Consider the following 24,562-nt stretch of genomic DNA (forward strand, 5'->3'; position numbering starts at 1 on the left):
GAAGCAAGAATGGTTTTTCTCTTGTCATTTAGGACTTGGTGTAGTGAAATGAGGCTGATTGGGGAGGGGTTCGGAAGGGGTTTAGGGGAAGAACAGAGGAGAAAATGTTGAAAGGATTCAGTTGATATAGATCAGTGGTCTCTAACTCAAACCCTTTGCAGGGCCACATTTTGGATTTGTAGGTACTTGGAGGGCTGCAGAAAAATAGTTAATGTCTTATTAAGGAAATGACAATTTTGCATGAGGTAAAACTCTTTATAGTTTATACATCTTTCCTTTGGGCTAACAATAATATTGTAATTTATATGATCAAGAAACTGTTTTATTTTACTTTTGAGATTATGATAAACATACCAAGGGCCTCAAAATAGGATCTGGCGGGCCGCATGTGGCCCCCGGGCCACGAGTTTGAGACCACTGATATAGATGGTTCAGTATAGCTGATGCTGTCATGTAATTTTTTAATCCATAGATTTTTCAAATTCCTTGAGTGTTCATTGTATTGTATTGATTTCCAATTTTGGACTCCTTGCATTGCTTTTGTATGGCTTTATAAATAAAAAGATTTAAAATAAAATCCCATTTTTTTATTTTATGTCATTTGCCGTTTGCGTGGAGTGGGGAGTGCACTGTGCTTGATTTCCGACAGTGTGGCTGTTTGAATATCAATTTGGTGTGGCTGGATATAAAATAAGCCAGGTGTATACCTAGCAGGGCCTCCGCGTGTGCGGATCGCCGGACTTGATGGACCGAAGGTCTGATCCGGAGATGGCGCTTCTTATGTTCTTATGTTCTTATCTATTTATTTTTGCAGAGGCTCTGGCCCAGGGATAGGTGGAGTCACCAACCAATAACCCTTAGCCCTGCTGATGGAGGCCCCAAGGGGCTCTCTGCCCACCCAGCACGCCACGTGAATATCTGGAGGTTATGGATCAGGGCAACAAAGGGGAAAACAGAAGCCACCTGTGGACAGAAAGCCAGGAGTCGAATTGCTATCCACAGGAGTGCATTTTGGGGAGCCAGGCTTGTAAAAAGAATTCCTGTTGCACCATATGCTGGAGGCAGAAAAGTACTGGCAAGTTTCAGCTGGCGATGTCGCTGGAAGAGTTCAGCTTCTCTGCTTCCGTCTGCTGATAGGGGGACACAACCCATTGCTATGAACTGGTCTAGAAGGATGTTAAGGAGCATATGTTAAGACAAGTGAGTAAACGAGGCCACGTATTTTCCATACCTTTTTGCTTATGTAAAACATTTTCTCCTAATAAAAGTTGAATATTTTGTGAAGTGTGTTTTACAGTGGATGTGGATGTAGAGAAAGATTGGATGCTGGTGTTATTCAACTGTTTGAACCGAATGTATTGTTTGTTCTCTACCGTATCCTGTAACTTACTTGAATCTTTGTTACGCAATTCTCTCGGTAATGTCCAGATCTCTTCTAATTTGTAATCCGCTTAGAACCGCAAGGCACAGGCGGAATAGAAATCACTAATGGAATGGAATGGGATGGAGTTTGTTGTTCAAACAGAAATGAATCTGGGAATATTTTTTGGACAATCTTTTTTTTTTTCTCTCCGTTGACTTTATTTGAATTGCTACCTAGATGTGCAAATGAAGATTCTGTCTCCAAGAGAAAAAGGAATCGCCTTCATCCATTTGATTCCAGTAAGCAAGTGACTACTTTTACAGCACATTAACAGGGAAGGGGTAAAACGCGGACCTCACGGACCTGACGGACCTGGCGGATCTAAACCCATACGGCCTTAAAAATCTGAGGTCCGTGTCCCTGCCGCTTGCACTTTCTGTCGCTGACAGATCTTGATTGAGATTTGAGCGCTGACGGATCCGTCTCGGCATAGGGAGGGAAAAGTGTTAGGATCCGTCAGCGCTAAAAATCTCTTCGAGGTCTGTCAGAGGCAGAGACTAGTGCTGGAGTTTGGAGACTTCTTTTCCCCGCTCTCTTGGCTTCTGCTCTGCTGCTCCAGCTCTAGTCTCTGGCTCTGACAGACCTGGAAGAGATTTTAGCACTGACGGATCCTAACACTTTTCCCTCCCTATGCCGAGACGGATCCGTCAGCACTAAAATCTCTTTGAGTTCTGTCAGCGACAGAAAGTGCAAGCGGCAGGGACACGGACCGACACGGACCTCAGATTTTTAAGGCCGTACGGGTTTAGATCCGCCAGGTCCGTCAGGTCCGCGTTTTACCCCTTCCCACATTAACATGTTCTATGTGCTGGAGTCTCCTTTTAAAAGTATTTCCAGGAGGGATCCCCCCTCCCCCTCTCCCCCCAGTGTCCCAGACTTTGGCTTTTAAAGTTTGCATTGAAAATGAGAGAGGGGTCGTTTGGGTAAAGTGTCACTCCTCATCCCCCTACACCTAGAGGCTCTAAGAGAATCCTGCTGTTTGCAGCTGGGCTACCAAGGAAGTGCCCAGACCTTGACCCCTGACCTCTCTTACCCATGCTGGCTTTTATGGGTCTTACCAGGCTTAGCAACAAAGGCCCGCTCAGCAGGAATGAGCCTTCAGCTCTCTTCTGCAATCAGAACTTATGTCACATGAACATTAAGGCAGGTAAAGCAACCAATCACAATGCAAGAACTGGCAGGATGACCCCCCCCCCCCAATGCCGTCAGCGACTTCTGTCTGTTGGGCGGACCAGACACCAAAAACCAGGCAGCTCCTGCTTAGTACCCAAGCCAGCTGTTAAATAAAATTAAATCCACGCATTCGAGCCATGTAAGGCTTTAATTAGATGAATAGCATCAGATATCACAAAGCAACATCACAAAGAATTGGGAAATATACAGATACAGGATGTGTTCCTGGGATTCACGGAATGAAATCTATCCCCTCCTCATGCAACAGTGTAATTAAGAGAACACCCTCCATTGAGAGTGAAACCAGTATAAGAAATGTTTGAGTGGCAGGGATAAGAAGATGGACAACCAATCTTCTTTGATTAAAGTAATAATCACTTAACACTTGTTGAATACATAGGATCGGCGACAGCACTTCAGAAACAGATACTAAACTGCTGGAAAGAGAACTCCGACAGCTTTCACAGAGCCAAGCACGGAACAGACAATACAAGAAGCACAGGAACGAGCGGAGGCCGGGCTTCTATCCCAGATAAGAACATGGGTCCATCAAGCCCAGTAGCCGTTCTCACAGTGGGCAATTCCGGTCACTAGTACCTGGCCAAAACCCAAAGAGTAGCAACGTTCCATACAGAATCTCAAAGAATAGCAAGATTCCAGAATCCCAGACAGTAACAAGATTCTGGAATCCCAAAGAGTAGCAACATTTCATACAGAATCTCAAAAAATAGCAAGATTCCGGAATTCCAGAGAGTAAACAGATTCTAGAATCCCAAAGAGTAGCAACATTCCATACAGAATCTCAAAGAATAGCAAGATTCTAGAATCCCAGAGATTAACAAGATTCTAGAACCCCAAAGAGTAGCAACATCCCGTGCTACCGATCCAGGGCAAACAGTGGCTTCCCCTATGTCTTTCTCAATAACAGACTATGGACTTTTCCTCCAGAAAATTGTCCAAACATTTCTTAAAACCAGCTACTCTCTCCGCTCTTACCACAAACTCTGGCAATGCGTTCCAGAGCTTAACTATTCTCTGAGTGAAAAAATATCTTCAGATCTGTGATTATACTCTGAGCACATCCATCCATCCACCCTGTCCCTGCAAAGGAATGTCATGCAGAAAGTAACAGACTAATGCACACACAGGTGAAGAGAGTTTCCTTCTGTTTGAGTGATGCAGGTTTCAAGGTTGTCTAACGCAAACACGGAAGCCGATAGTCCATCCACTTTCTGTCCATTTTTATTACTGACTCTATGAAAATCATGCTTTGCTTCCACTACAAGCAGTGGGAGGTTATTCAAGTTCAGATCATTCTTTCTGAGAAGAGATGCTTCTGATTCTGACTTGAGTTCACTCTAGTCTCATGTCATGACCCCTTGTTTTGGAAGGGTTTGCTTGTTTTCCATATTAATACCTTTGACTTAGTTGATGTGAAGGGGCATTATAGAAAGAAAGTCCAAGTTAGAATTGGGACGTCGCACTCATCTAACATGAATGACTATGAATGATCATTTTCCAAAATACGTTTAGCCAAACTGTAACCAGGCCAGCTGAAAATATTGAAACCCAGTTGGCTGTGAGTTAGCTCTCCCACCCTCTGCACAGACAGATGTATCCACCTTCTTGCCCACATGTCAACCAAAGACACCAGGTCATCTAGAAACCAAGCAGGGATTTGGAACAACACCTTAAGCGACCTAATCCTGAATGCGCCAACATACCATTCATTCAGAAAATCACTAAAAACCCACTTATTCGACAAATTTATCTGATCCTTCTATTCTGCTCATCTCTTCCCTCTTCTCATACGCTCCTTCTTCCTACCCTACCACCCCATTCACTCAGCTGTCTTCCACACCTTCCCAAATCTAACTCATGTAACCTCGCTGTCCTTACAGCATTTCTTGTTCTTGTTGTATACCGTCTTGAACTGAAAAGGTATGACGGGATATAAATAAAGCTATTGTTATTATTATTATATCGTTCTCAAGGTTACTTCTCTTTGCTGCCTTCTCTTCCCCCAACACAAGTTAATTTTGTTCCTCTACTACAATGTATCGCAAACGGTGTGTCTCCTGAGATTTGAGGTGTGCCGCGAGATGCTGGGGAGGAAGAGAAGCACCAGCGCCATCTGTCTTCCTACATGATGTGCTCCTCGCAGCGAGAGACACGTCCTGTAGCCAATCAGCTGGTGCCAGTGCCTCACCTTTTCTCCACGCATCTTCCATGCCAGCACCCCCCCCCCCCCCCGGCACTTCAGGGCCCATTTGGAGGGCTTTCACGCATGTGTCGGCATCATTGCATTGATGTCAGCGCACTTTTGGATCCCTCGAGCCGTGGCCACTAAGTTTACTGTAAACCATTCTGAACTCCCCTGGGAGAACGGTATAGAAAATGAAATAAATATGAATCCCAGACCATTCCCTCAGTATGCCATGGCCTGAACATTATCATTGTAACAGCGGGATCTGGATAGCCCCTAACCACCCAAACACCCCCTCCCTGTATCCCATCCAAATAACTAATAGACCACACACATATTTGGTATATATAGCCGCAGCTCAATTTATTAACATAACAGGTAATAATTTGCATAAATTAACATCCACAAGCATTAACTTCCATATAACCAATCTGCAGCTCCTCCCGAGCTACAGGGTGTAACCATCAACAAATTTCCCCCGACCCCGCCATAAACAGTAAGAGTCTGAGGGGTGGCATGACCTCATGCCCCATTAACTGAGTCAGTAGACCCCCGGGCACGGCTCCCCGCCACCCTACTGCTCATCGCCGGATGAGCCCCAGCACCCAGTAGCTCAGGAGACCCGCCAACCCGAGCTACCAAGGCCACCAATAAAGGGCAGGTGGGCGGGAAAAAAGCCGCCCTGGAGGACCCGGAAAAAACTGAGTCCTCCAAGGTCCCGGCTTTAAAACTTCCTCCAAAGCCACTCCCACTCCTTTCCTCCAATCACGCGCTAAATTCCTAGCGCGAACCACACCCCCACTATACCCACGACTTCCTATCCTATCCTTCCCCCCCTTGCTAACCTGCCTCATGGGCAACCTAGGGGCTCCCAGCCCCATGTTACCCTTCGCCCTTCGAGACGGGCTCTTGGGCTACTCCTTCTCACAGGAATACGCTACAATGTGTCAAATCCAGAACATTATAATGTATCAGACCATGACTTTCTACAGTGTGCCTAGTCTAGACTAAAAGCACTGGAATACTGAACAATAGTGACCCAAACACAAAGCGTTGTAGCAAGAATATTGCATCATGGTGTGCCCAATGCAGTTTTACCACCAGTATTCCCAAAGCACTACAAACCCAGAGCACTCTCTGAGAAATACTGTTCCGGGGATTCCAAAATCCCGAGTATAGTGATAGAGAAAGCAAGATTTTCAGTCCTAGGCCTAGGTTTGCAGGACATTGCTCTACTAAGTGGCAGAAAAAGTCAAGAAGAGAAAAGCTGAGGATCAAGCGAGGTCTCTGACATTGCAACAGACGGGAACCTGGGCAAGTAAGCTCTTATGATACTAGTTGCCATCAGTCTGCTCAGCCGTGCAAAACAGACTTAGACAAGAAGGCGGAGCTGCAAAAGAGCTTTTTCAGGACAGGCCTTCGCCTTGACTTTAGTCCTTCTTTATCCACTTAGTGATAGAGCGGATCTTACCAAAAACAAACAGGGCATCTCATGAATAGATTGTCAGAAATCCTCCAGACGCAGTGGCAAGGATCCCTCCCCTCTCCCCTCCTTTTCCACCGGCATTATCCCTGCTAGTTTACACGCATGAAAAGCAACTGTCAACCTGCGCCAGGCACAAAAGACGGGGCATGAGAAACGCTCGGCCAGCCTTCACTACACAAGAACGACGCCAAGCTTTCACGGCTAATCATCACAGCCAAAAATGGCCAGCGAGCAATAAGCCACCGCGTCACTATTCAGCAAACTCAGAGGGAAGACGAGGGGATGGAACAGACAATCCGAAGCTCTGTTTCTCGGAAGTTCGGTGTCTTCCCGGTTATTCTCCCATGGCACAGCCTCGACCCTTTCTCATAAAACCAAAAAAGTTAAATTTGCGTTAGAAGGGTTGCCTGGACTATTGATCCTTAGCAGATATTGAGTCAGTGGTACTGTTTTGGGGAAAAATCCTACAACGTGGGGAGAGAGTTTCAAGAGTTTCACTATACAATGGCAAATCCCAAGTATTCAACAAAAATTACAGTATTAGCATAGTCCCAGGACAACGACTCAGCCTCGCAAGGTCTTGCAAATAGAGTGGAGAAAAAAAGACAACACAGCTCCCAGATTTTAGAGTAATCTCGAGAATTCCCAAAGGAATACCATACTATAATTGGGGACAGTGTGGTGCAGTGGTTAAAGCTCCAGCCTCAGCACCCTGAGGTTATGGGTTCAACCCCACACTGCTTCTTGTGACCCTGGGCAAGTCACTTAATCCCTCCATCGCCTCAGATATATTAGATAGACTGTGAATCCACCGGGACAGAGAGGGAAAAATGCTTGAGTACCTGAACAAATTCATGTAAACCATTCTGAGCTCCCCTGGGAGAAAAGTAAAGAAAATTGAATGAATAAATAGTGTGAAAAGCTTCAGCCTCTGATAACCAGAGCTGGTATTGTGATGTCATAATGCCTCATTCCACCAATAAGAACCAACCTCGTCAGTGATGTCACAATGGCTGGATTGCCCTGTACGTGGCTCACTCTTACTACATTTTGATTTCTAGAGTGATGCAGTGGTTAAAGCTCCAGCCTCAGCACCTTGAGGTTGTGGGTTCAAACCCCTGCTGCTCCTTGTGACCCTGGGCAAGTCACTTAATCCTCCCCATTGCCCCAGGTACATTAGATAGATTGGGAGCCCACCGGGAAAACTGCTTGAGTACCTGAATAAATTCATGTAAACCATTCTGAGCTCCCCTGGGAGAATGGGATAGAAAACGGAATAAATATCAAGCCCAGGCCATTCCCTCAGTGTGCCATAGCCTGAACATTATCATTGTTCTCACAGGAATACGCTACAATGTGTCAAATCCAGAACATTATAATGTATCACAGTGTTCTTCAACCACCGGTCCATGGACCAGTGCCGGTCCACAGGGCCAGCATGTGCATCAGGCCCAAAACAGTGTTCTTCAACCGCCAGTCCATAGTGCGATCGATGCGGCGTTATCTTCGAGCCAGCTCCCTCTTCCTCACTGATTCAGTGCACAAAGCCAAGGGCAGCGGCTCCTACGGGCATCCTGCGCCTGAACCGGAAGCCTTCTCTCTGACGTTGCAACGTCAGAGGGAAGGCTTCCAGATGAGGTACGGGTCGTGCAATGTGCAATTAGTACTATTATGGGGGCGGGAACTGGGGTGGAGCTTGGGTAGAGGTGGGCGGGGTCTGGCCCATGACTTAGCCCAGTGTTCTTCAACTGCCGATCCACAGAATAATTCTTTTATTTCTGCCGGTCCATAGGTGTAAAAAGGTTGAAAAACACTGATGTATCAGACCATGACTTTCTACAGTGTGCCTAGTCTAGACTAAAAGCACTGGAAAACTAAACAATAGTGACCCAACCACGAAGCGCTGTAGCAAGAATATTGCAACATGGTGTGCCCAATGCAGTTTTACCACCAGTATTCCCAAAGAACTACAAACCCAGAGCACTTTAAGAACATTAGAATTGCCGCTGCTGCGTCAGACCAGTGATCCTTCGTGCCCAACCATCCTCTCACGCGGCGCCCCTTAAGTCAAAGACCAGCGCCGTAACTGAGACCAGCCCTACCTGCGTACGTTCTGGTTCAGCAGGAACTTGTCCAACCTTGTCTTGAATCCCTGGAGGGTGTTTTCCCCTATAACAGCCTCCGGAAGAGCGTTCCAGTTTTCCACCCCTCTCTGGGTGAAGAACTTCCTTACATTTGTACGGAATTTATCCCCTTTTAACTTTAGAGAGTGCCCTCTCATTCTCTCTACCACAGTTTATAGATCGGCTCTTAATTCCTCATACTTCAAATCGTTCACTTCGGTCTAATACACAAGGGCTACTAATGGTCCCCTCACTGAAAATAATAGGAACTAGACGCCATGACATCTTCTCAGTCATGGCTCCTCTTATATGGAATACTCTTCCCCTATATATTAGAGAAATCAAAGATCTTAACTCATTTAAAACTAATCTAAAAACATTTCTCTTCAAAGCCTCATTTAATCTTTAGTACAACTTTTTGTGAAGATCTAAACCTGTCAATATCTCTTCACACATCCTACCCCAGCCTAAACGTTATACCCTACCCATCACATACCCCTTTTCTTCCCTTTGGAAACATCAATTTGTAACTTTTTCTCCCTCATGTCCTTTCCCATTTGTATCTAAGTACTTCTGTATTGTCAGTTTGTTGCAGCCCATTGAAATTTTTAATGTAAAATAACTTGTTTTATTGCTCTATGCTAAAAAATTTTTATTATGTAATTCGCTTAGTCTTAATAAGCGAACCATTAAATTCAAAATAAACTTGAAACTTGAGAGGGTGAACAGTTTGTCTTTATCTACTAAGTCTATTCCCTTCAGTATTTTGAATGTTTCGATCATGTCTCCTCTTTTCAAGAGAAATACTGCTCTGGGGCTTCTAAAATCCCGAGTATAGTGATAGAAAGAGCAAGATTCTCAGGCCTAGGTGAGATATGTGGCCACAGAATCGAAAATGTTTTCAATTACTGGAGTGTCCCTTTGGAATATGTTGTCGGAACATTTAAGATTATATTCTCACGGTTTTAATTTTAAGAAACTGTTAAAAGCCATGTGGAGCCAATACAATTTAGGATGTGTTTGATCTCTAAGAAATAAATAGCTTCTGTACTGGTTTTTGAAGTCCACAAGCAGGCAGATTTTTCCATCTATGCTATGACTAGATTGTTTGTAAGGTATGTTATACAGCAAATTGATTAATTGTAGGGACTGAGCAAAGTTTGTCATTTTGTTTAGGAGAGAATGGCAGTTTGTCATTTTTTTAAGTTTTTGATCTGTAATTATGTATTTATTTTATGGAAATCGCTTAGAGCATTGTGCCTCCTGAGATTTCAGGTGTGCCACGACACACTGGCGAGGAGAGTCGTGGCGAGAGGCACGTCCTGTAGGAAGTCAGACGGCGTAGGTAACTCTCCTCCTGGCCGGCATCTCTCTTCCTCTCCCCGCACCTCCCGGGGGTGTCGCGGCCAGATGGGCCGCCGTGCAGGTGTGGATGTCGATGCAATGACATCACACATGCGCGTGATGTCATCGCGTCGACATCCGTGCACTTCCAGGTGCCTTCCGACTGGGGCACTGCATTTGCGAGACACTGGATTAGAGTGTAGGCAATATATCAATTTTTAAATAAAATATGTTGTCTGTAGCCCGTCTAGAACTCTAATTAATGAGGATTTTGTGGGATATATATAAGATTGCACATAACGTAACTTGTACTCTTTGGTATCTTCCTTGGCTTGCGAAGGATTTTCTGGATACACAGCTGCAAGGCTTTCTATAAGACTCACTATTTTTCATTCCCAGATCTAAGATACGCTGCATAGGGCATAAGTCAGTGGGAATGGCGATGCCATCAGAGGCACGTGTCGGTGTTTGGGAAGGGGTCATGATACTAAAGAAAACATGCCCCAATTATTACCCTGACAGAGTAAACACTGATTCCTAGGGGACATCCTCCCCCATCTCCTCCTTCTACCAGTCTATGGGCTTCACCCCTTCAGTGAAAGTGACAGACGCTCTTGTCTCCTGTCTAACCCAACCTGTCAATTACATCATGACCCTGTGACCCCGTGCAGCTCAGGAAATTCAAACCCTCTAGTCGCCAAAGTCCTGGAGATTTTTAGCTCTGGTTGCAGCAAGCTTCCCCCTATCAGCGGGCCTTTCTGGCAGACTTGGCTGGGGTGGGATGGAGTTAGAGAAGGAAACCAAGCAGGGCAGAGAATGAATTACTGACAGGCTGTAGTGTAGACAAAATCGGTCCAGAGGAAATTCATCAAATGTTGCTCTGTCTCAGGAGTAGGCAATTCCGGTCCTCGAGAGCCGGAGCCAGGTCAGGTTTTCAGGATATCCACAATGAATATGCATGAGATAGATTTGCATCTCAAGGAGGCAGTGCATGCAAATCCATCTCATACATATTCATGGTGGAGATCCTGAAAACCTGACCTTGCTCCAGCTCTCGAGGACCAGAATTGCCTACCCCTGGCTTAGACCAGGGGTCTCAAAGTCCCTCCTTGAGGGCCGAATCCAGTCAAGTTTTCAGGATTTCCCCAATGAATATGCATTGAAATCAGTGCATGCATATAGATCTCAAGCATATTCATTGGGGAAATCCTAAAAACCCGACGGGATTCAGCCCTCAAGGAGGGACTTTGGAGACCCCTGGCTTAGACCGTATGCTCTTGTGGGCATGGACATATTATATGTTGTAGCTGAATATTTATCAGCATTGTACAGTGCTGTGTATGTCTAATAGTGCTATAAAATTAATTGATGTTCAATCTTTTTTTAGTAATGAAATGCAATAATACTGAAATAGAATATTCTGCTCTATGCAGCTAATAATTTTTCATAGCACTATTTATTTTCAGAATTCCTGCAAAACAGCATGTAAAGATGTGGTTATTTCTTCCCCTCCCAACCCCTTTCTTTCCCCTCCCCCTCAAACCACCAGCTAAATCAGGGATCTCAAAGTCCCTCCTTTAGGACCGCAATCCAGTCGGGTTTTCAGGATTCCCCCAATGAATATGCATTGAAAGCAGTGCATGCACATAGATCTCATGCATATTCATTGGGGAAATCCTGAAAATCTGACTGGATTGCGGCCCTCAAGGAGGGACTTTGAGACCCCTGAGCTAAATCAATTTCAGCCTTAGATATTCTAAATTGTACCTAGTATAAGTAGCTCCCGCCCCCCACCCCCCCCCCCCCAAACAAAAAATTTATTTTAAGATGTAGACTGCTGGTATGAACACGTTTTCTCTATGGCTTCCTGCATCAGCAGGTTTACTCAACCTTTCGACTGAATTTTGACCCCTGCCTTCCATATCCAACCCAAGCCTCTCCTGATTACAAGTCCTGGCCTTCCTACTCCCATTATTCCTGATTTACAAAATCATCTTCCTTTTAGAATTTTACAGTCCTACTAAATTCAACATTTAGGCCCTCTCTTATTTCAGCCCACAAGTTTTATAATATCCATACAATAACCAAAGCTAGAAAAGCCAACCCAAAAACATCCAGTCCCTTATGCTCATTGCTGTTTGGGCATATTCAAAGGGTTCTATTTTCAGATTTCCACAGCCTTCCTGGAAGCCCTGATGCATCATTATTCTTGTTTACTTGTGAGAGGAAGTGGAGAGTGCACTGAGGCACACTCCCTTAGGGCACAGTTTAACTTCCTGACAGCAGAGGGCGCTAAACTACTTAAGCAAGACATGAGCCAGAGGGGCAAGGCTCAGGGGGGAAGAAGGTTAAAAGCCTCCGGAGTGTGTAGAATCAGGGAGGTCCCTCAGTAAGAGACTTCCCAGGAAGAGGCCCCGAGGCAAGAGGTCCTTTTAGGGTGTGCCTGTTGGCTGTAGTACCTGGAGAGATGACTACCCTTTGTTTGACAGAGGCAGGGGCTTCAGTGAAGTAGGACAAGCCTACTTAAGTTAAGAGAAGAGGGAAAGGTAGCTTACTTGCACTGAAGAGCCTGTCAGGGACAGGGATTAAGAATGAACTATCACCGAGACCCATGTGGTTATTGATTTCAGTGTCCAGCCTGTGAAGAGAACAGACTTGAGAAATACTTGTACTGAACTCAATAAACTATTATTTTAATTGCAATCCCTGTGTGTTTGGCTGTATTCCTGGGGCACCATATTAGCCCAGTTTATTTTTTAATTGTGAGAAAATACTCCCAAGCTACATATTTAAAGAAGTCAATATTCCAACAGAAGTTATAAAGTTTGAGCCTTAGCAAATTTATGACTTCTTATTTTGTAATATCTGTTGACCTTATACTGGTATATGTAGAGCTATATATATAAATCCCAAGTACAAGGGGGCACTCGGAGAAATTAAAAGGGGGCAGGTTCAGAACAAACGCTAGGAAGTTCTTTTTTACCCAGAGGGTGGTGGACACATGGAACGCGCTTCCGGAGGCCGTGATAGGCCAGAGCACGTTACAGGGCTTCAAAGAAGGTTTGGATAGGTTCCTAGAGGATAAGGGGTTTGAGGGGTACAGAAAGGAGTTGAGGTAGGTTATAGGAATAGTCAGGGACCACTGCACAGGTGATAGGCCTGAGGGGCCGCCGCGGGAGCAGACCGCTGGGTGGGATGGACCTCTGGTCTGACCCAGCGGAGGCAAATTCTTATGTTAAAGGTTTGGGGATTCTTACCAGCTGCGACAAGGGTGCGCTGCGACTAGGTAGATCTGGACCTAAAGTTTTCTTTATTTATTCAGCTCAGAATGGTTTACATGAATTTATTCAGCTACTCAAGCATTTTTCCCTGTCCCAGGGAGCTCACAATCTATCTAATATAGCTGGGACATTGGGGGGATTAAGTGACTTGCCCACGGTCGTGAGGAGCAATGTGGGTTTGAACCCACAACCTCAGGGCGCTGGGGCTGGGGCTTTTACCACTGCACCACACTCTCCCTCCCTCCTGTAAACATCTGAACAGAACTCTTAGGACTTCTAGTTTGGAAACTTCTTGGGAGCAGATTCCGAACCTCCATCCACGAAGGAGGGCAGATAGATTTCCTGGTTCTTATGGAAAGTGGAGATTACCCAAGGAGGAAAAGAAGGAACAAGGGCAGACAGACAGAGGCTGAACTAGTTCTAACACCTTCCTGACTGCCAAAATCACCACCTACTATTAAGCAGATTAGAATCTTTAGGAATTGCAGAAGTTGTCTTGCAATGGTTTCAGTCATACTTTAAGGACAGAACTTTGAAAGTAATATTTAATGACTCTACAGCAAATATAAAATCAAGTAATTTTGGGATTCCTCAAGGATCAATCTTATCACCATTATTATTCAATGTATTTCTGGCACCCTTATAAACTCTCAGTCAATCAATAGGACTGATACCCTTTGCCTACACTGATGACATGCAGCTTCTGTATCCTTTAGAAACATAGAAACATAGAGATAGACAGCAGATAAGGGCCACGGCCCATCCAGTCTGCCCACCCTAATGTCCCTCCCCTACCTTTGCCCTGTGAATAGATCCCATGTGCCGATCCCATTTGGCCTTAAAATCAGGCACGCTGCTGGCCTCAATCACCTGCAGTGGAAGACTATTCCAGCGATCAACCACCCTTTCGGTGAAAAAGAATTTCCTGGTGTCACCGTGCAGTTTCCCGCCTCTGATTTTCCACGGATGTCCTCTTGTTGCCGTGGGACCCTTGAAAAAGAAGATATCTTCCTCCGCCTCGATGCGGCCCGTAAGATACTTGAACGTCTCGATCATGTCCCCCCTCTCTCTGCGCTCCTCGAGCGAGTATAGCTGCAGTTTGTCTAACCGTTCTTCGTACGGGAGATTTTTGAGTCCCGAGACCATCCGGGTGGCCATTCTCTGGACCGATTCCAGCCTCAGCACATCCTTACGGTAATGCGGCCTCCAGAATTGCACACAGTATTCCAGGTGGGGCCTCACCATGGATCTATACAATGACATAATGACTTCCGGTGACATCACGGAAATCAACGATAAACTCTCAAAAATTACTCGATGGCTACAGGACAATAAGCTAGCACTTAATACACTTAAAACTGAAATCATTCTTTTTCCTTGTAGAGAGGGGCTAGAACTAGGAACCGATATTATTATGAATAAAACAATCCTTAATGCTCTTACAAAAGTGAAAATTTTGGGAGTTATGTTAGATTACAAATTGAATTACCATGAACAAATTAGCACACTAGTAAGAGCCTGTTTTTATAGGCTAAGAATGATTAGATCACTATCAGCTTAAAATATTTTAATACATTCACTGATAATATCAAAAATTGATTATTGCAATGCCCTATATAAAGGAGCTTCTTTAAAAGAAATACGTAGAATCCAGATCATCCAAAATACCGCAATAAAAATAATTACGAAAAAGAAAAAATTTGATCACGTAATACCACTTTTAAAGGAAAAACACTGGCTACCAGTAATCCATAGAATCACTTATAAGATAGCTTTACTCACTCATAAAATACTCATAAATAAGGCCCTGACATTTCTGGAAAGATATTTAATATCATACTCCCCATTAAAATCTTTAAGATCAGAAGACAGTCCCTTCTTTAAAAGTTATAGACTCTAGGAGAGACATGATTTTTTCTGTTTCGGCCCCCCAAATTTGGAATTTACTTCCACTTAATCTAAGAGAAGAAAAACTATTGAACAAATTTAAAAGTCTTCTAAAGAGCTGGCTTTTTAAAGACGCTTTTTAATAGATAAAAGTATAGCTTTACTATACTTTATGCTGTGACGAGGAGGTTCACTGAAATATGTGGTTATTTGTCTCCCATCCTGTGTGTACTAAACCTATACCCGATTTTATTTCTGGTTTTAATTTTTTTAATATTGTAATTTAAGCTGCCCTTTTCCCTAATGTTTTAATGTCAATTAGCAGTATATGTGATATATGTGGATTTTATTTGATTTTTATCTGATGTAAATTGCATTGAAATGAGATTTTGCGATCTAATCAAAGAATTTATTAAACTTGAAACTTGAAAGGTGCAACATAGCGACCCCTTACCAAATCGAGCAATGTCCCCGTGAATGGTGAGAGAAAGACCTAGAAAGAGTCGATAGCTAAACCTTTGGAGAATTCAGTGGCCTCCCATGCCTCAGAAACTCAACCTTGGCAATCTGCACTTTTCAAGTGGAAAGTGAGTCATGTGCCCCCAATTCCCTTCCAAACCTGGACACAGACCACAGAAGTGAGACTGGTGGATCTGAAGCGCAGTGAAGATCTCAGTGAATAAGAACCCCTTCTTAGGTAGGCATCCCTTTTCAAGGGCCAAATCATAACCTCCAGGATTATGAAGCAGATCACTCACCAACGAGATCCACATGCCATAGCCTGAGCCAATCTAGTGCCAGCAGGAGTACCAGAAGGGAATGAGGTGCTATTCTGTGCAGTACCCAGCTACCAGGGCTATGGCAGGACCAAAGCAGCAAGGCCATTTACCTCTGGCAGCTGAAAAGGCACTCCGCCTCTGCATTGCTGCATGAGACCAAGAAGTGGAAGGAGCAGAAAGGCCGCTTGCTGTAATTCCTATTCCCTTGGATCCAGGAGAAATTTTAAGCGTTATTCGATAGAACAAATTTGTAATACAGATAGGTTTTTACAAAATCATCTAGCAGTTAGGTATGGCATTTTAGATTGCCATTTGCCACCATTTGATGTGACAAAGAGGCGGTAAACTTTTTCACTGACTTCAGCTTATGAACTATAGAAAAATGTACCTAAAAGTATTACAAGAGCCCAATATTCAGTGATCTTTAACCAGCTGGGAATGACTCCCGGCCAGCTAAATAGCACACAGCGATATTCAGTGGGAGATAGACGCCATCTCCAGATGAATATGCAGCTTAGTGGATGGGCTAACTTCAGCAGCCAGATAGAACCACCTAAAAGGATGGTCTGTCTTTGACCATTAAGAGCTAGCTGGCTAGGTCTCAGCCACCCAAAAATAGCCCAGAAATTCAATGCCAGCCACTAGATACGGCACCTGCACTGAATTTCTGGACTGTGGAAGATCTATGGCAATCTCCCGCGGTCTGAATATCAGGAAGTGTTTTTAGAACCATGTAGCAAAATCATTAAATCAGTTTGATAAACCGGAGCATCACCCATCAATATCTTCTCTACTTTAAGCTGTATTTGGGCCTCTACCGGGAGCCAATGGAATAAATAGCCTTCACAAAATCACATCTCCTCAATCCATAGATTAGCCCAAGAACTAATTGTAACAGGTAAAGAAGAGATTTATTATATTGCAACCAGCAAACACAATGCCGCAATAATGTAATCTCGATAAAATCAAGGATTGAATAAACAACCTTAAAGGCTAATAAGAACAGAATGGCTCAAAATATTCCCTTACAGTTCTTAGCTTCCTGAGAGATTAAAAAAAGATATTAATGCATTTTTAATTTGGTTTTCCAACAATTTATTTATCCGAACACAGCAATTTTTCATAAGTTGTCAGCACATGTAGGACTCAATTGTATAAATGGCATCAACAAAATTCTGCGCAAAGCGCTGTTCTATAAATGACACTCAAAGCTGGGCACCATTGGGTAGTGGGCTCCATGCCAACTTTTAGAGGATTTACAGCAAGTAAAACCTGGTGCAGATTCTCATGCCTAAATGAGGTGGAGATCTCCCTTATTCTATAGAACCATGCATAGATTCCAGGATAAGAACATAAGACTAGCCTTACTGGGTCAGACCAATGGTCCATCAAGCCCAGTAGCCAATCCAGTGGTCAATCCAGGTCCATAGTACCTGTCCAAAACCCAAGGAGTAGAATCCCAAAAAATAGCAAGATTCCGGAATCCCAGATAGTAACAAGATTCTAGAACCCAAAGAGGAGCAACATTCCATATAGAATCTCAAAGAACAGCAAGATTCCGGAATCCCAGAGAGTAACAAGATTCTAGAACCCAAAGAGGAGCAACATTCCATACAGAATTTCAAAGAATAGCAAGATTCCGGAATCCCAGAGAGTAACAAGATTCTAGAATCCCAAAGAGTAGCAACATTCCATATAGAATCTCAAAGAACAGCAAGATTCCGGAATCCCAGAGAGTAACAAGATTCTAGAATCCCAAAGAGTAGCAACATTCCAAACAGAATTTCAAAGAATAGCAAGATTCCGGAATCCCAGAGGGTAACAAGATTCTAGAATCCCAAAGAGTAGCAACATTCCATGTAGAATCTCAAAGAACAGCAAGATTCCGGAATCCCAGAAAGTAACAAGATTCTACAATCCCAGAGAGTGGCAACATTCCATGCTATTGCTCCCAGGACAAACACTGGCTTCCCCCGTGCATAAATTCCTGATCCACCCATGCCCCTGCCGGGGCCACACCCCCTTTGGATCATTACATAATCCCAGTGCCTGAAACAACGCGTGTATATTTTATTTCATGTTAATTAGTGCCCAATTACGGTCGCTAATTGGCTTGTCAGTCAATTGAATTGCATGTGGAGACTGGGCAAGCGCCCAAATTTCCATGCATCATTTTTAACCCCGTATATGCAATTAAAGCTCCACTGCAGGAAGTTTTAAGTGAGCTGCAAAAGCTCTTCCTTTATGTGGATCGTGTGTGTGACTTTGGGCTCCTTTCACTAAGGTGCGTTAGGGCCTTAGCGCACTCTAAATTGCCTCGCACGCTAGACCTTAACGCCAGCATTGAGCTGGCGTTATTCTAGAAGCGTACCGCGCAGTAATTTTGTTTGTGCGCTACCAACGCTTGCGCACCTTAGTAAAAGGAGCCCTTTATGTGTATGTTCATTGAGAGTTTCTGTTCCGCTCCTAACATAACATAATCAGCTTATATACCGCAGGACCGTGAAGTTCTATGCGATTAACAAAAGTTTATAATAGTGTATACAATTGAATAAATTGAAAATTACGTAAAACTAACAGAATAGATTAGTAAAGTATACGTTCATAAACATGGGAATTAATTACCCAAATATTTAAGAAACAAATATGTCTTTAAATTTCTTCTAAATTTCACATAAGACCTCAAAGACATGGTTAGATTTTCCAAATCCCCCTTAATGCTGCCTGTTATGACAAAAGATGATCATGGTGTTTTTTTTAAATTTGCAATCTTTAGCAGGCGGGAAGACAAAGTTCAGGTGCGAATTTCTCCTATGTTTCTTATTTGCAAAAGTAAAGAGATCAGTCAGGTATTTGGGAGAAAGTCCAAACAGAACTTTGAAACAAAAACAACCAAATTTAAACTTCACACGTGCCTCCACTGGCAACCAGTGTAATTTCCGGTAAAATTCAGAGCGGTTTACTTGGGCTTCTGTTACGAACATAAGAACATAAGAATTGCCGCTGCTGGGTCAGACCAGCTCACACGGTGGTCTTAGGTCAAAGACCAGCACTCTAATTGAGTCTAGCCATACCTGCGTACGTTCTGGTTCAGCAGGAACTTGTCCAACTTTGTCTTGAATCCCTGGAGGGTGTTTTCCCCTATAACAGCCTCCGGAAGAGCGTTCCAGTTTTCCATTCGTAAGGAATCTATCCCCTTTCAACTTTAGAGAGTGCCCTCTCGTTCTACCTACCTTGGAGAGGATGAACAACCTGTCTTTATCTACTTTGTCTTGAATCCCTGGAGGGTGTTTTCCCCTATAACAGCCTCTGGAAGAGCATTCCAGTTCTCCACCACTCTCTGGGTGAAGAAGAACTTCCTTCCATTTGTACGGAATCTATCCCCTTTCAACTTTAGAGAGTGCCCTCTCGTTCTACCTACCTTGGAGAGGATGAACAACCTGTCTTTATCTACTTTGTCTTGAATCCCTGGAGGGTGTTTTCCCCTATAACAGCCTCTGGAAGAGCATTCCAGTTCTCCACCACTCTCTGGGTGAAGAAGAACTTCCTTCCATTTGTACGGAATCTATCCCCTTTCAACTTTAGAGAGTGCCCTCTCGTTCTACCTACCTTGGAGAGGGTGAACAACCTGTCTTTATCTACTTTGTCTTGAATCCCTGGAGGGTGTTTTCCCCTATAACAGCCTCTGGAAGAGCATTCCAGTTCTCCACCACTCTCTGGGTGAAGAAGAACTTCCTTCCATTTGTACGGAATCTATCCCCTTTCAACTTTAGAGAGTGCCCTCTCGTTCTACCTACCTTGGAGAGGATGAACAACCTGTCTTTATCTACTTTGTCTTGAATCCCTGGAGGGTGTTTTCCCCTATAACAGCCTCTGGAAGAGCATTCCAGTTCTCCACCACTCTCTGGGTGAAGAAGAACTTCCTTCCATTCGTACGGAATCTATCCCCTTTCAACTTTAGAGAGTGCCCTCTCGTTCTACCTACCTTGGAGAGGGTGAACAACCTGCCCTTATCTACTAAGTCTATCCCCTTCAATACCTTGAATGTTTTATCATGTCCCCTCTCAGTCTCCTTTGCTTAAGGGAGAAGAGGCCCAGTTTCTCTAATCTTTCACTGTACGGCAACTCCTTCAACCCCTTAACCATCTTACTTGCCTTCAGTTATCAATGTTTGAGGTGACAATTTGCCCAGTGCCAGTGTATTTTGGCAGAGTTGAAGAACCCAATGGAGCTCATTTTCAAAAAAACATAGACGTCCACACAAGAGGGCATAAACCAACACTTGGACGACTTACTAGTCACAACGGCCAAGTGGGCATTTTTGAAACTAACTTTTTAGATGTCTTTCTGGTCGTTTTGTCTCCAGTGTGTCTAAATCTTACAGAGGTATGTTAGACGCTTTTTTGGGGGGGTGGGCTTAGGGCAGGCTTAGCACTTGGATGTTTTACAGTGATAATCAAACATTTTACAAAACATCCAGGGCACAATTTGGATGTTTTGGGCTAGACCTATTTTTAAATGTATAAAAGCCAAAAGGTACCCGTCTCTGGAGTTGCCTGATGGACAGTGTAGTGGGCTGCAGAGAAGGGGGACCAGGCTCATAGGCCACCCTAACTTGTACACCTAACTTGTAGAAATATCTAAGAAAAAGGGCCATTTAAACTAAATAATTAATTTATGGAGCATGTATGGTTGGTCAGACTGGATGGACCACTCAGGTCTTTATCTGCCGTCATTTACTATGTTACTATGGCGGAAAGTGTGAGCCCACCCAAAAAAACCATTGTATTGCCTTATAGGTGACACCTGCAGGCATAAGGGCTATTGGGGTGGTAGACAGGTGAGATGGCACCCCTAATGTGAAGTTCACAGCAGTGCCCCCTAGGGTGCCCCACTGCTCTGCTCGCATGTCTGTGTGGCCAGTCCATTAAAAATGCTGGCCCCTCCTACATGCTAATGGCTTGTTTTGGACTTTTTAATTCGGACTTCTTTTTTTTATTATTGTCAAAAAAAAATTTTGCTTTTTAAATAAACGTTTAGCTGGACAAAGCATCTAGCTGGGCCATTTAAAAAAAAAAAAAAAAATAGATGTCTTGTGGGTTAAAAAAGGGGACATTTTCACCACCCGATTTTTGGATGTTTTTCTTAAAACATCCGAAGTCAGACTTCGTCGTCCTATTGAAAATGCCCCTCAAAATGAGTTTACGTACATGTCTGTCCAACAGAGTCATGAGTTTTTTTGCTGGCACAGTTATGAAAGACTGGTTCATAGACAACAACGCGGAAGACAAAGGCGCGCGCTGACAACTGAGCGCAAGACGGAGGCGCACGCCGAAGAAAATTACTGTTTTTAGGGGCTCCGACGGGGGGTTTTGTTGGGGAGCACCCCCAGTTTACTTAATACAAATCGCGCCGGCGTTGGGGGGGGCTTGGGGGGTTGTAACCCCCCACATTTTACTGTAAACTTAACTTTTTCCCTAAAAACAGGGAAAACGTGAAGTTTTCAGTAAAATGTGGGGGGTTACATCCCCCCAAACCCCCCACAACGCCCCCACAATGCGGCGCGATCTGTATTAAGTACCCCCCCACCCACCCCCATCAGAGCCCTAAAAACAGTAATTTTCTTCAGTGCGCGCCTCTGCGCTGTGCTCAATTGTCTGCTCATGCCTTTGTCCCGGCGCGCTTTTGACCTGACACCTGAAAGACTACTTGCTTTTGCGGTGCGATTTCCAAGCCTAGTTTTAGATTCAAATATTTCATTTGCTACGCAAGATGGTACTTATCGGCAAATTGAGTAACAGTATATACTTGCAATAAATGCTTTTAATCTTTAGCTAGAAAGCCTTCAGAGAGAGGATACCCTAACTTTATCTGCCAGCTAGCAGGTTGAAGATTGCCACTAACCAGCTAAGTACTGGCTCCGCCCAAACTCTGCTCCCACAGCATCCCTAACCTACCTGGATTGCAAATGGCCACTTAGATCCAGTAGTCAACGGCATCACGCAGTTAAGTGACATTGAATATCAGTAGCCAGCCAGCTCTCCTGCCCAGTTAAACCACTTTGAATACCGACCCCATGATTTCTTTGCCTATTTCCATTTTAACAAATGTTTTAGGACGCCTGATGAAGGCATTTGCCGAAATGTGACTTCGTCAGGTCAAATTTCATGCTGAAAAAAAGATCATAGTGATGTTTGCTGCTGTTTGCTTCCCGGTTTCTCCTGACCAGGCCTTTGCAAATCTATTCTACAGTTGGTGATGTTATACCTCTTTTTGTGGGTGACCAATTGGCTCTGCCCTCATGAGTTTGATACAATCATGACCACCCTACAGAAATTCTATAAAAACAAACAATCAGACATAATGGGCTCAATTCTCTAAATTGGCACCAAGATATAGTTTAAGATGTGCCAAAGCTTGTGTAGATACTAGGGCAAAGCTGCTTTGATGTGCCAGAAGTTACAAGGGGGTACTGAGAAGTTCTCAGCCCAACCAAGAAGAGAATGATATGGAGATGGTTCCATCAATAATCTGGAACAATGTCAAAACAGAGAATTTCTTTTCAGCAAAAATTGACACTTAATGAAATAAGAAAACCCTCTTTCAAACTACCGTGGCAAAATAGCGCTCAGAATTTAGGAAGTTGGTTGGGCTGAGAATTTTTCAGCACCCCCTGGTTTCTAATAAATCAAGCCATTGTGACATCATTAATGAGGTTGGCTCTTATTGGAGGAATGAGGCATTATGACATCACAGTCTCAGCTCTGGTTACCAGAGACTGAAACTCCTCAGGCTACCAGAGGCTGCTGAAAAGTTCTCAGCCCAACCAAGAAGAGAATGATCTGATCTGAAACAATGTCAAAAAACAGAGAATTTCTTTTCAGCAAAAATTGACACTTAATGAAATAAGAAAACCCTCTTTTCAGCTACCGTGGCAAAATAGCGCTCAGAATTTAGGAAGTTGGTTGGTTAGGCTGAGAACTTTTCAGTGGTGGCATCCCTCCCCACCCTCTTCCCTGCCCCCTGCTCCTCCCCGTGGAGCGGTGAATGGCCTTGTCCCCGTTCCCTGCGGTGACATTTTTACGTCCCCGTTTCAGCGGGTTATCCAAGGCTAGCCGCGGGTAACAGTCACCGTCATTCTCTAATCCAAATTCCAGGTTTTACTTCCATAGAAGTAAGGAGGACAGAGTGAGACATCTGTTGAAAGCAATGGAAGTCAATCCGTCCTCCTTTTTCTGGAGCCATATGGTATCCCTACCCAGTGGAGCAGAATAGCTCTGAGGGAGGGAACCAATGGGATCTTGGACATGGGGTTTGGGCGGAGCCTTTGCTTGGGTTTTCTCTTTCCTTTTTTTTTTTATCAGTATTCGCACACTCCCGGTATTTTTCTGAAGTTATGCTTCCATGTTATATGTGTTTACTTCTGTATTTATTTCATTTCGTTTCTGTGAAGCTTGATTCAGAAAAATATGTTAAAAGGAAAAACTACCAGTGTGAACAATACAGAAGCCTTAAAACCAGTTTCTACAGTGCAAATAATGGGCTTATGAAAAGGAAAATGCTGATTAATAAAATCTGGCCAAACTATGATGTGGTATTTCTGTGGTAATGCTCTGGGTCTGTGAGAGCACTGGTGTGGTAATACTCGAGCTCAGCATGGAATTCCCCTTCTAGTGCTATGGCTTTGTTGCACTACAGGGCATGACTTTGGTGAGATGCTCCTGTGCGGTATTCCCTGTGGATTTGACACAATAATACCGTCTGTGCTTTGAGTGGATCTTTTCCCAACCTCCAGCACTCACCCTCCTTGCATCTCCGGATTTGTCTATGCCTCACCATGGCATGCCCTCATTCGAATGAGCTGCTCTCTTCTGGATGCAGCCTTGCCCCCTTGCCCAGAGCATCCTCCTCCCTCCACCCAGATCTCTGCCAGTTCTCCCCCCACTTCCCGCATTGCAACTCCTTCCCCAAAACTCTAGTCTGTAATTTGGGCTCCCGCGGAAGTGACGGGCAGGAGAGGCAGAGCCGGGAGCTGGACTCACTAGGGCAGAGAGTAGCGGTGGCGGCCCAAGAAATGTGCAGCCCCCGAGGGGGGTCGTTTTGCAATCTTGTCCTCCCCTCCATCAGCCCCATTTCAGACCTTTGTCCAGAGAGGTCTAATCCTGGCTCTGCCACAGACTCTCTCCTTCCGATGCCTGCAGCCCGGGCATCTTTAACTTGCCGCCTCCTCCTCCTGCAAGAAATCCGTCGGGACTGTCTCTCCCTCCCCCCCCCCCTCCCTCCTCTCCCTTTTTCTGCATTACAATTCCTCCAGAGATCCAGACAATTTTAGCCGGCGAGAAGCCGCCAAGTACACGTACCGGGAGCAGGCAGGAGAGGCAGAGCCGGGAACCGGACATGCTGCGGCGGAGAGGAGCCGGCGGGACGCTGGGCTTCATCGGGGCTCCGATCCTTCCTCCTCCGGCCCCAGCCGAGGCTCCTCCTCGCTGCCACTTGGAAACTTTGCCGCTTCTTGGACCTTCCTTGCCCTTTCTTTCCCTCCCCCTCCAGCCTCTCTCCCTCCCTCCCTCTTTTCCCATCCTGTCCTCCCCTCCTTTCTCCAGCTGTGAAGAGCTACAAATCAGAGCGGCTTCTGCCACTCACCCTACGGGGTCCCCTTAGTTGTCTGCGCCTCACTTTTGCAGGCTTTCGGGGGGGGGGAATAATTCGGGGTTGGGTTGGGTGCGCTACAGACTTGCACTCTCTCCAGCCCCCCCCCCCCCTTCCATGCCAGCCCAGGGGTCAGGATCCTCCATTTCTCCCTGACTACAGAGTTTAGCCCTATCCCACCCTATGTCAAGCTCAAGGGACAGCAAAGCAC

At 44.7% G+C, this 24,562-nt stretch overlaps 1 protein-coding gene across 5 annotated transcripts in view; it reads right to left on the bottom strand.

Moving 5' to 3' along the window:
• Window positions 1-24,200, bottom strand: part of TNS1 (tensin 1) — a 606,988-nt gene extending 582,788 nt beyond the window's left edge. For 3 of the 5 annotated variants that reach the window (XM_033945996.1, XM_033945995.1, XM_033945994.1), the window contains exon 1: window positions 24,063-24,200. In XM_033945996.1, the coding sequence (XP_033801887.1) occupies window positions 24,063-24,140 (78 nt within the window). In that variant the 5' untranslated portion in view covers window positions 24,141-24,200. The remainder of the gene's footprint in view (window positions 1-24,062) is intronic. The other 2 variants (XM_033945997.1, XM_033946001.1) reach the window with 2 other exon arrangements.
• Window positions 24,201-24,562: the final 362 nt, after the last annotated feature.

This window comes from Geotrypetes seraphini, chromosome 5 (assembly GCF_902459505.1).
Source record: "Geotrypetes seraphini chromosome 5, aGeoSer1.1, whole genome shotgun sequence".
NCBI classification, from domain to species: Eukaryota; Metazoa; Chordata; class Amphibia; order Gymnophiona; family Dermophiidae; genus Geotrypetes; species Geotrypetes seraphini.